Source organism: Somniosus microcephalus, chromosome 17 (assembly GCF_052327205.1).
Source record: "Somniosus microcephalus isolate GS21.2 chromosome 17, FLI_Smic_1.0, whole genome shotgun sequence".
NCBI classification, from domain to species: domain Eukaryota; kingdom Metazoa; phylum Chordata; class Chondrichthyes; order Squaliformes; family Somniosidae; genus Somniosus; species Somniosus microcephalus.
In genome coordinates, this window is record NC_141003.1 from 4,203,256 (window position 1) to 4,215,373 (window position 12,118).

General features: G+C 48.8%; 1 protein-coding gene across 2 annotated transcripts in view; it reads left to right on the forward strand.

The window, feature by feature from the left end:
- Positions 1–304: 304 nt before the first annotated feature.
- Positions 305–12,118, forward strand: part of LOC147105456 (E3 ubiquitin-protein ligase Hakai-like) — a 33,770-nt gene continuing 21,956 nt past the window's right edge. The window contains exons 1-5 of one of the 2 annotated variants that reach the window (XM_086009821.1): positions 305–1,127; positions 1,226–1,393; positions 3,510–3,610; positions 3,702–3,785; positions 4,473–4,546. In XM_086009821.1, the coding sequence (XP_085865947.1) occupies positions 1,354–1,393; positions 3,510–3,610; positions 3,702–3,785; positions 4,473–4,546 (299 nt within the window). In that variant the 5' untranslated portion in view covers positions 305–1,127; positions 1,226–1,353. The remainder of the gene's footprint in view (positions 1,128–1,225; positions 1,394–3,509; positions 3,611–3,701; positions 3,786–4,472; positions 4,547–12,118) is intronic. The other variant, XM_086009822.1, reaches the window with a different exon arrangement.

The following is a 12,118-nucleotide window of genomic DNA, read 5'->3' on the forward strand; positions in this document are numbered from 1 at the left end:
CCCCTCTCCCCGGGCCCAGTGCCCCCCCCCCCTCTCCCCGGGCCCAGTGCCCCCCCCCCTCTCCCCGGGCTCAGTGCCCCCCCCCCCCCCCTCTCCCCGGGCCCAGTGCGCCCCCCCCCCTCTCCCCGGGCCCAGTGCCCCCCCCCCTCTCCCCGGGCCCAGTGCCCCCCCCCCTCTCCCCGGGCCCAGTGCCCCCCCCCCCTCTCCCCGGGCCCAGTGCCCCCACCCCCCCCCTCTCCCCGGGCCCAGTGCCCCCCCCCTCTCCCCGGGCCCAGTGCCCCCCCCCCCTCTCCCCGGGCCCAGTGCCCCCCCCCCTCTCCCCGGGCCCAGTGCCCCCCCCCTCTCCCCGGGCCCAGTGCCTCTCCCCGGGCTGTGCGGTTGCCTTTGGTCCAGTGGGTGGGCTGAACATTGCCCACAATCAGTGTAACAACCTGTTTCCCGCGGGGAGGATCAGTCCTAGAACTGGAGACACTCGGGCACCCAGCGCCCGGAGCTCCGTCACCGACCCAGCGCCCGGAGCTCCGTCACCGACCCAGCGCCCGGAGCTCCGTCACCGACCCAGCGCCCGGAGCTCCGTCACCGACCCAGCGCCCGGAGCTCCGTCACCGACCCAGCGCCCGGAGCTCCGTCACCGGCCCGGAGCTCCGTCACCGACCCAGCGCCCGGAGCTCCGTCACCGACCCAGCGCCCGGAGCTCCGTCACCGACCCAACGCCCGAAGCTCCGTCACCGACCCAGCGCCCGGAGCTCCGTCACCGACCCAGCGCCCGGAGCTCCGTCACCGACCCAACTCCTGGAGCACGGTTTAGAGAGAGCACAACCTACAGTTCTAGCATTGACACTCAACCAAAAAATAGTTCTACCAGTGTAAAAATATATTTTAACAAGTAATTAGAATTGTTAAATTTGATATAAATAACTTGAGCAGAACGGGAGCTATTCACAACGTGGTGTGTCGTCACTTGTTTGCCCTCCCTGGTCACAACCAACAAGCCCCTGTAAACTCGAGGGATGTTGGCCAGTGTGTACAGAAAGAATATGGATGCTCAGTTCTCTGATGTCTTGTGCAGACCTGCCTGACTGACGACAGGTTTTCTACTCGGGAATGATACTGGAATCAGCTTGGTTGTGAGCTGTTTTTGTTTCCCGTTTATACTACGACCTTGCAATATTGAGCATAAGCAAGAATCCATTCATTTTAAACATCTGTTTTTCTATTTCAAAAGATAAAGATCTACAAGGCACCGATGGTCCTGGAGCTCTGGGTGGAGTTGATGTTCGAAGGCGAATCCCCATCAAATTAATCTCCAAACAGCCTAACCGAAGTCGAGTCTCATCTCGAAGTCAAAGAAATATGAGCAGAAATTCTTCAAAGTCACTACCCACAGATGAAGGTGACGGAATCATAGATGCATTGCATAGAATTGATGATAAAATACAGTGTTGGTGCAGTTGAATGGCATTTCACAAGACTGACTAGGCTGGTATTGATCAAGGCAAGAATTACATAATGGAGTAGAGTTTCCGCTTTGGGGGCAATCCGGGTGCAAATTGCGCTGGTTTTCTGTAGTGAAGTTATAGTTTACGTTTCCATCCAAACTCATATCTGTATAATCACAAACTTAAATTCTTCCATGAATGAGCACAAGCGGGCAGTGTCTTAGAATGGCCCATAATTTCCGATCGGAGGCTTCCTGCGTGCAGAGGCCTCCGATCGGAAAGAAATCTATGCCCTTACCTGAGGGCTCCCGAGGTCCGGACACTTCCGCTCCTGGGCCTCTCCACAGTTGTAATGCGTAGGGCCCACGTATCCCAGAAGCGCAATCGTTTCGCAGCCTCCCTGGGATCACGTGGGCCATGGGGAGCCAATAGGAGAAGGGAATCCCCTTCATACTTTTGACAGATAGACCCATCAAATATATGAATGGAGATCGCCCCAAAAACACAGTAAAACATTAAATAAAAAATTTTTAAATCACATTTTTAAAATGAGTTAAAATTACAATAAATTAAATATTTTAAACAATTAAATTTTTTTGAAAAAATAATTAAAGTTTTTTTTACAGGGCTAAAAATAAAGTATTTAAAAATTATAAATGGGTGAAATTTTTAAAAACTTTTTTCAACTCTTATGCTGGTAAAAGCGAGCCTTATGCTTTTACCAGGCGTAAGATTTCTAAGGGTTTTCTGCGGGCGGAGGGTCTCCAGAAAGCGGAACTCTTTTTTCCCCCCCCCCCCCCCCCCCCCGCAGAGGCCCTTCTCCAGGACAGGCGGAGGATCTGTCGTGCATTCTTGACAGTTCGGAAATGCCGGTTTTCAGCACATGCGCTTGGCATGCCTGAAACCGGCATTTCCAATGTCCCTCCAGGTGTGTACACAGCTTGTACACATCCGTAGGCATCGGAAAATACGGGCCATTGTACATTTTTGTTTCTTTTCCTCGCATTGAAAAATATTCCTTCATATATTTAAGAGTACACAGTTGAAAATGGGTTTATCACAAATAAGCATTTTTATTCAGTGTGTCTAGTCCACCACCTGTGAGTAACCTGATTTTAAATCACTGAAAATGACTTTAAAAACTATATTGAACTATTTACTAGTTCCATTGGTGTATGCTTGTCAGTTTTTTAGTAAATTCAATATTTTTTAATATTTAAAAACTTTTAATAGGTGCCTACTGGTGCCCTTGCGCCTTAAAAACAGTCTTAATTTTAAGAGCCTCCTCGAAGGTCCGCAGTTAGCGTAAATGCGCCATGGTGCTTAATTCGATCTGGGGGCGTGGGCGGGGCCGACTTCCAGCGTGATGCTTTTTAAACCGGTGCTAAAACTCGCGGAAACTCGGTTTGCACTGGACGTAACTTGTGCTTGAAATTTCTCTCTCTTACGCTGGTTTGGCCGATTTCAGGCGAATTGCGCTGAAAAAACCAGCGCAACCTCCCCCAGAATGCACAGCGTGGAAACAGACCATTCGGCTCAGCTGGTCTGTGCCGGTGTTTATGCTCCATACTAGCCTCCTCCCACCTTACTTATCTCACCCTAACAGCTTAACCCTCTATTCCTTTCTCCCTCCTGTGTTTATCCAGCTTCCCCTTAAGAACACATTGGGAATTGGTAAAGGATGCTAACATCAGATGCACAACTATATAGATTTGATGACGTGTCCCTTTAAATGTAATTCCTCTTTTCCCCCTGTTCAGGTCTCGGTGGGCCATGTACCACCAGCACCTGAGATGGTCACCTGTGCCCAGGTCTTGCCAGTGGCACTGTCCAGCTGATGAGTGGCTGTTTGACACCGAGCTGGTGGGCCGTCTCCCCCTCCCACCTGTGGATTGTTCCTGGCCTGTGTCCAGCACCTCCCCACAGCTGTGAGACTGAGGTTGGAGATCAGCTGGAGTGGGCGAACTGGCTTGTTTTCCTTTCATTTGTGCTATTCCAGATTGCGCTAATTTTTATAAATTGAAAACGGGCTCAGTTGTAAAGCTTTTCATTGCTTCTGATATCTTGCAGAAGGATTTGACTATAATGAAGATGAGAGCTATGAATGCAAAGGTGGAGAGGTGTTTGGGAGCCAGCGCCGATTTCCTCTGCAGTTTTTCTGGGATTTTAAGGTAAGACTATTTGAATATTGATATAACTGAACATAAACACTTGGATATTGGAATAATACCATAAGTCATGGTGTTTGAACATGTTTTACAGATAAATTTGTTGGGTGAGAAAGATGACACTCCCATTCATTTCTGTGATAAATGTGGATTGCCGATCAAGATATATGGACGCATGGTGAGTGATGTCATCACAATGTTCTCCGCTAGCATTTTGGTAGATTTTCCTCATGAGTATAATGTTTCCTGCTTTCTCCCAATTTGGCATTTAAAGAGTTACATGGAAACTATTAACAAAAATTGTAATTTTGTTGAGAAGTGTGAACTCTGATTGTTTTAGTTTTCCTCTGACAAACTTACTCAGCCACCTGCAGGCGACTACAGTTTTAAGCATACACTTACAAAGATTGAGTTTATTAACGGTAACAGGACCTTTTTATAGTTTAAAAAACCACATTTGTGTCTGCTCCTCTGAAATGGATTCCAGGTATTTTAAAGGCATGGAAAAGTGAACTTGTCTGAATACCAAGTATGCCGACCTCTGCAAACGTGACCTGCGTTTATCAGCGTGCATCCACCCCAGCGACGGGTTACGCTCACATTTCCAGTTCTTTTAGCGGATCACCTGACATAGTCCCTGTTTTAAAATTCAATGTTGGACATTATAATTGTGTGTTTAAAAATCTTACAAAAAACTAAAGGTAATTGGCTCACAACCTGATTTCTTCCTTCCAAACCATTTCACATCCTGGGGTGAAACACTCTGGCTGAGAGTGTCTTTGCTATAAATTTAGCATTTTTGTGATGTACACAGGAAATGGGAGTTTAATTTTCTGTTATCTCACAATTGTGCATTTCTTCACAGATTCCGTGTAAACATGTGTTCTGTTTCAACTGTGCAAGTTTGCAAGAGAAAAAGGGTGACAAGATGTGTCCTGGGTAAGATGTGGTCTATTCTTTAACTAGTAACTAGAATTTACACTGTCTGCATTTCTTAATATCAAAAATATTTCTTAATATCAAAAATATTTTAAACTTTTTTTCCCCGTGTAACACAAATCACAGCTCCGGAATATTGCCAGTTATTTCACGAATGTTTCCCTGTCCAATTTATACTGGATCCTTAGACTACCTGAGCACTGTACACCTGTCTACAGCACAACAAATAGTATTGTGTGCTACTCCAAACCCAGAATTTGGCACAAGCGTGTACATTGTTGACTGTTAATCATGATGCTAACAAGAAACCTGGTGCAGCAGCATGCAGAAAGAAAGCCGTGCCGAGTATAGCCAAAGTGCCACGGTGCCGAGTATAGCCAAAGTGCCACGGTGCCGAGTATAGCCAAAGTGCCACGGTGCCGAGTATAGCCAAAGTGCCACGGTGCCGAGTATAGCCAAAGTGCCACGGTGCCGAGTATAGCCAAAGTGCCACGGTGCCGAGTATAGCCAAAGTGCCACGGTGCCGAGTATAGCCAAAGTGCCACGGTGCCGAGTATAGCCAAAGTGCCACGGTGCCGAGTATAGCCAAAGTGCCACAGTGCAATCAACAGCTGTCCTGAAGCACGGTCAGTCTAAGGCTGGGAGTAGTAGTGTTATACCCCAAACCCCTGATTCGTGCTCCCATCTAGTGAGGCGCCACAGACTTGCTTAATTTGTTTGTATATTCTATGGCTTTTATTTCCAGTTGTTGAGTTTGTGCAAGAGAGCACCTAAGCTGATTGTGCTATTTTTCATTCATTGCATTAAAGCTGGGGCATTTTTGATTTTATAGTACAGAAGTCATCCGTTTGGTCTTTTATGTCTGTGCCATGTCTAGACTAGAGCAATCCAAAACTAGTCCACTGTCCCACTCTCTCCCCATAGCCCTGTATCAATCCCAAACTAATCCCACTGCCCTGCTCTCTTCCCAGAGTCCTGTATCGATCCCAAACTAATCCCACTGCCTCACTCCCTCCCCATAACCCTGTATCAATCCCCAAACTAATCCCACTGCCCTGCTCTCTCCCCATAGCCCTGTATCATCATCATAAGCAGTCCCTCGGAACTGAGGATGACTTGCTTCCACACTAAAAATGAGTTCTCAGGTGACTGATGAGTCCAATGCGGGACCTACAGTCTCTGTCACAGGTGGGGCAGACGGTGGTTGAAGGGGCGGGTGGGTGGGGTGCTTGGGTTGACGTGCGCTCCTTGCGCTGCCTGCGCTTGGATCCACTTGCTCCCGGCGAAGAGACTCAAAGTGTTCGGCGCCTTCCCGGATGCTTCTCCTCCACTTTGTGCGGTCTTGGGCCAGGGATTCCCAGGTGTCGGTGGGGATGTTACACTTTTTCAAGGAGGCTTTGAGGGTGTCCTTGAAGTGTTTCCTCTGCCCACCTGGGGCTCTCTTGCCGTGCCGGAGCTCCAGGTAGAGCACTTGTTTTGGGAGTCTCATATCGGGCATGCGGACAATGTGACCTGTCCATCGGAGCTGATCGAGCGTGGTCAAAGCTTTGATGCTGGGGATGTTGGCCTGAGTCAGAACACTGACGTTGATGCGCCTATCCTGCCAATGGATTTGCAGGATTTTGCGGAGGCAGCATTGGTGGTACCTCCAGTGCTTTGCCTGCTGTACATGGTCCATGTCTCTGAGGCATACAGCAGGGCGGGTATCACTGCTGCCCTGTAGACCATGAGCTTAGTGCTGGGTTTGAGGTCCTGGCCTTCAAACACTCTCTTCCTCAGGCGACCGAAGGCTACACTGGCACACTGAAGGCAGTGTTGGACTTAATCATCGACGTCTGCCCTTGTTGACAGCAGGCTCCTGAGGTATGGAAAGTGGTCCACGTTGTCCAAGGCCTTGTCGTGGATTTTGATAATCGGGGGGGGGGGGGGGGGCAGTACTGTGTGGCGGGTGCAGGTTGGTAGAGGACCTTTGTCTTATGGATGTTTAGTGCAAGGCCCATGCTCTTGTACGCTTCGGTGAAGGTGTTGATGATGGTTTGGAGTTCAGCCTCCGAGTGAGCGCAGACGCAAGCATCGTCTGCATACTGTAATTCGACGACAGAGGATGGGACGACCTTGGATCTGGACTGGAGGCGACGGAGGTTGAACAGTTTCCCGTTTGTTCTGTAAATTATCTCCATTCCAGTGGGGAGCTTACTGAGGGTAAGATGGAGCATTGCAGCAAGGAAGATCGAGAAGAGCGTTGGTGCGATGACACAGCCTTGCTTGACCCCGGTTCGTACGTGAATTGGGTCTGTGGTGGAACCGTTGGTCAGGATCACGGCTTGCATGTCGTCGTGAAGCAGGCGGAGGATGGTGACAAACTTTTGAGGGCAGCCGAATTTGAGGAGGACACTCCATAATCCTTCATGGTTGACAGTGTCGAAGGCCTTTGTGAGGTCAAAGAAGGCCATGTACAGCGGTTGGTGCTGTTCCCTGCATTTCTCTTGTAATTGATGTGCGGTGAAGATCATGTCCATTGTGCCCCTTAGTGAGCGAAATCCGCATTGCGACTCTGGGAGGAGCTCTTCGGCCACTGGGAGAAGGCAATTGAGGAGGATTCTCGCGATGACTTTCCCTGTGGCAGACAGCAGGGAAACTCCTCTGTAATTACCGCAATCGGACTTGTCGCCTTTCTTGAAGATGGTCACAATTACGGCGTCTCTGAGATCCCCTGGCATGCTCTCCTCCTTCCAGATAAGAGAAATGAGTTCATGAATTCGCGCCAGTAATGCTTCTCCGCCATGCTTTAGTGCCTCGGCAGGGATTCCATCTGCTCCTGAGGCCTTGTTGTTCTTCAGTTGTCTGATGGCCTTTTCAACCTCATGCTGGGCTGGGGTTGTGCTGAGATGGTGGCGGGTAGCATGCTGCGGGATGGAGTTGGACGCTCGTGTCGAAGACAGAGTCGTGGTTGAGATCTTCGAAGTGCTCCTTCCAGCGGGCACTGACTGCCTCTCTGTCCTTGATGAGTACCTCTCCATTCATAGAAACAAAGAAGATAGGAGCAGGAGTAGGCCATTCGGCCCCTCGAGCCTGCTCCGCCATTCAATGAGATCATGGCTGATCATCCAAATTCGGTACCCTGTCCCTGCCTTCTCCCCAGATCCCATTAGCCTTAAATATATTCAAGGAGTTGGATATATTTCTTAACGAATTGGCCTCCACTGCCTTCTGTGGTAGAGAATTCTACAGGTTCACCACTCTCTGGGTGAAGAAATTCCTCCTCATCTCTGTCCTAAATGACTTACCCCTTATCCTTAGACTGTGACCTCTGGTTCTGGACTCCCCGGCCATCAGGAACATCCTTCCTGCATCCAGTCTGTCCAGTCCTGTTAGAATTCTTGGCTTGCAGTGGGGTAGGGCCTTGGGTGCTTGGGCCGTAGATGGTCTTGACTATGCTAAAGAATCCACGCACGTCGTGGTTGTCGGCTAGCTGCTGGATCTCCTGCACTTTCTCCACCCACCATCTGTTCTTTAGGTCACGAGTTTTTTGTTGGACCTCGGCCTTCAGGCTTCTGTAGAGCTGCTTTCTTGCTCTCGAGTTGTGTTGCTGTTTCCAGATCAGGAATGCCTTGCGCTTGGGGCTTATTAGCTCCTGGATCTCCTGGTCGTTCTCGTCGAGCCAGTCTTGGTGTTTCCTGGTCGAGTGACTGAGCGTCTCTTCACAGGTGCTGATTATGGAGGCCTTGCGTGCAGACCAGACGCTGTGGGCACTCTGACTCTGCATCACTGGGAGTCGTCGGGTTGTTTGTGAGGCGCAGGCTGAATCGGGCTTTCTTAGCGGGGTCTTTGAGTGCTCCTTTGGGCACTGACCCACTCTCTCCCCATATCCCTGTATCAATCCCAAACTAATCCCACTGCCCCGCTCTCTCCCCATAGCCCTGTATCAATCCCAAACTAATCCCACTGCCCCACTCTCTCCCCATAGCCCTGTATCAATCCCAAACTAATCCCACTGCCCCGCTCTCTCCCCATAGCCCTGTATCAATCCCAAACTAATCCCACTGCCCCACTCTCTCCCCATAGCCCTGTATCAATCCCAAACTAATCCCACTGCCCCACTCTCTCCCCATAGCCCTGTATCAATCACAAACTAATCCCACTGCCCCACTCTCTCCCCATAGCCCTGTATCAATCCCAAACTAATCCCACTGCCCCGCTCTCTCCCCATAGCCCTGTATCAATCACAAACTAATCCCACTGCCCCACTCTCTCCCCATAGCCCTGTATCAATCACAAACTAATCCCACTGCCCCACTCTCTCCCCATAGCCCTGTATCAATCCCAAACTAATCCCACTGCCCCGCTCTCTCCCCATAGCCCTGTATCAATCCCAAACTAATCCCACTGCCCCACTCTCTCCCCATAGCCCTGTATCAATCCCAAACTAATCCCACTGCCCCGCTCTCTCCCCATAGCCCTGTATCAATCCCAAACTAATCCCACTGCCCCACTCTCTCCCCATAGCCCTGTATCAATCCCAAACTATCCCACTGCCCCGCTCTCTCCCCATAGCCCTGTATCAATCCCAAACTAATCCCACTGCCCCGCTCTCTCCCCATAGCCCTGTATCAATCACAAACTAATCCCACTGCCCCACTCTCTCCCCATAGCCCTGTATCAATCCCAAACTAATCCCACTGCCCCGCTCTCTCCCCATAGCCCTGTATCAATCCCAAACTAATCCCACTGCCCCACTCTCTCCCCATAGCCCTGTATCAATCACAAACTAATCCCACTGCCCCACACTCTCCCCATAGCCCTGTATCAATCCCAAACTAATCCCACTGCCCCGCTCTGTCCCCATAGCCCTGTATCAATCCCAAACTAATCCCACTGCCCCGCTCTCTCCCCATATCCCTGTATCCTCCTCTGCTTCAAGTATTTATCCAATTTTTACCTTAAAGTGCAGTGGTCTTTGCCTCAACCACTCTCTGTGGCAAAGCATTTCATACTCCAACAACCTGCCGTGTAAATAACATTTTCCTACCCCCTCTTCATATTTTCTTGGTGACTGTTTTATATTAGTGACCTTTCGTCAATGAATACCCAACCAGAGAAAATAATCTATGCTTCTTCACCCTATCAAAGCCCTTCGTAATTTAAAAAAATCTCCTCTTGGCCTTTCCTGTAGTTTGGTCCTCCTTCCCTGGCAGTAAGGTCTCGATGTTTGTGACATGATGCTTAAGATGTGTAATTCATATGAAAATAAAGGGCACGAAAAGACAACTGGTCCTTTGAGTCTGTCCCATACTGTCACGGTGCAACTTATGCAAATGACCCCCATCCATGATCCCAGCCACGCAGGAAGAGGGGGAAAACTGTAGGCCAATGTAGGATAGAGAGCTCTGGGAAATTCCTCTCCAACCCCCACATGCAATCAAGCAAGTTGCAGGAGACCATGGTGACTGGGTTTACACCGCCCCACACCCCCCCACCTTCAGTGTCATTATGTTGGTCACACGGGAACTCGTCCCTTCACTATATGCCGCAAATCCACACTCGTTAACCGAGCTGGCAGCTTGTTCCTTAGGTCGATGACTCTGAAAAGAAGTACCTCATAGCACCTAACTTAGATCTGTGCTTGCGTAAGTTATAATGTCCCCTGGTCCTCCCTAGCCTATCAACAAATCAAGCTTTTCATTATTTTAAAGACGTCAATCAAATCCTTCAAAGTTTATGCTTTTCAAGAGTGAAAACCTCCGCTCTTGTAAGCTTCTCATGGTAACTAAGGGCCTTTAAACTAGGTATCAATTCAGTGACTCTCCTCTGACCCTTTTCTATTATATCACCCACCAAGTGAGGGGACCAAAACTGGGCACCGTATTCTAAATGAAGCCCTAACCAAGGTGTTACCCAAACATAGTGTAGTATCGTTTGTGTATTTCATTGTCCTGGCAATGCAACCTAACTCTTTGCTTTTGCAGTAGTCCTGCAGCACTGGCCATGGGTCTTCAGAGATGAACGTACTGTAACACCTAGGTCTTTCTACCACTCAACAGCCTTGAGCACACGCACCTCCATGGTGCATAATGCTCGACTTCCCTGTATTGAACAGCATCCACCAGATGCAGGCTCGCCCCCACATTGCATCGAAATCTGCCCGTAATCTATTTTCTCGTCTAAGGTCCTATCACCTGCAAAATCTTTGTATCATCCGTGAACTTGCAGACTGTTCCCCTTGTGCTTTCATCCAGATCATTGATAACGGCTTTGAAGGGAAAAGGTCTTACCGCTGATTCCCTGCAGAACCTGACTCGTAACCGGTGCCTGTGCAGAACCCCAGCTATAAATGATGAATCTACCAGAATACAACTCTTTATCCAACCCAAAGTCTGCTTGCGAACCTCACAGGATGCAACTTTATTAATTAGCCCATTGTTTGGCACTTTTCAAATTGTTTGGCACTTTTCAAAGACTTTTTAGAGAAAGTTGCGTTCTATAATGTCGACTGGGCCAGGAACATCCACCAACCTAGGAACCTGCTCATCAAAATTCAACCAGGGTGATGAGCTAACCCTTCTTTCCAGAAGCTATGTTGAGAGTCTCCTACAACCCCAGCAATTTGCCAAAGTCAAGCTAATGGGCCTGTCATTTCCCGGGTCTTTGTAATATTGGCACCACGTCTCTCTCCATTCCATGGGAACAATCCCAGCGAGCTGAGAGATATGAGCAAAAGGACATGCAGAGCACAGCCCCCATTTCTTTGCATTCCCTTGGTCGAATGCAGTCAGGGCCTGCTGTTTCGAGACCCCTTATTCTAGCCAGGACTATCCGCACCAATTGGACACTTCCAACTTGAGCATCAACCCTACAATGTATTATTGGTAACTTGGCATTGTCTTCTGTAATGAACACAACCTTTGGATTGAGCTGAGAAAGAGCTAGGGATTAGTCACATTCTTGGGTGCATGTTATAGACCGCTGGTCAGTGGAAGGAAAATTGGAATTTGTAGATTTTACAAGGATATACTGGTATAAATAAGGTCAATGTTTGTAGTGAGAAAGTGTTACAGTGCGTTCAGTACTTTTTCTCTCGTCGTGGCTTCAACAAGGAAGGGTGACCTGGTAATGAAGTAGAGCAAGTAATCAACCTAAAAATAGTGGGACATTTGAAAAGCAGTGACCGCAATATAATTAGGGTCAGTGTAAGAATAGAAAAAGAAAAGTTATGGGCAACAGTACTTGACTGGAAAAAGGCAAATTAGAGTGAGGTCATTTTTAAAAATTCATTCTTGGGATGTAGGCATCGCTGGCAAGGCCAACATTTATTGATGTAAATTGTGAATAGCTGAGGCCCAAGCACTGATACTTGCGGTACCCCGCTAGTTACAGCCTGCCAATCCGAAAATGACCCGTTTATTCCTACTCTCTGTTTTCTGTCCGTTAACCAATCCTCAAGCCATGCTAGTATATTACCCCCAATCCCATGAGTCCTAATTTTGTGTAATAACGTCTTGGCTATTGGGAAAGAGCGGGGGAGTGGGACTAGTTAAAAAGCTCTACCAAAGAGCCGGCACAGGCACGATGGGC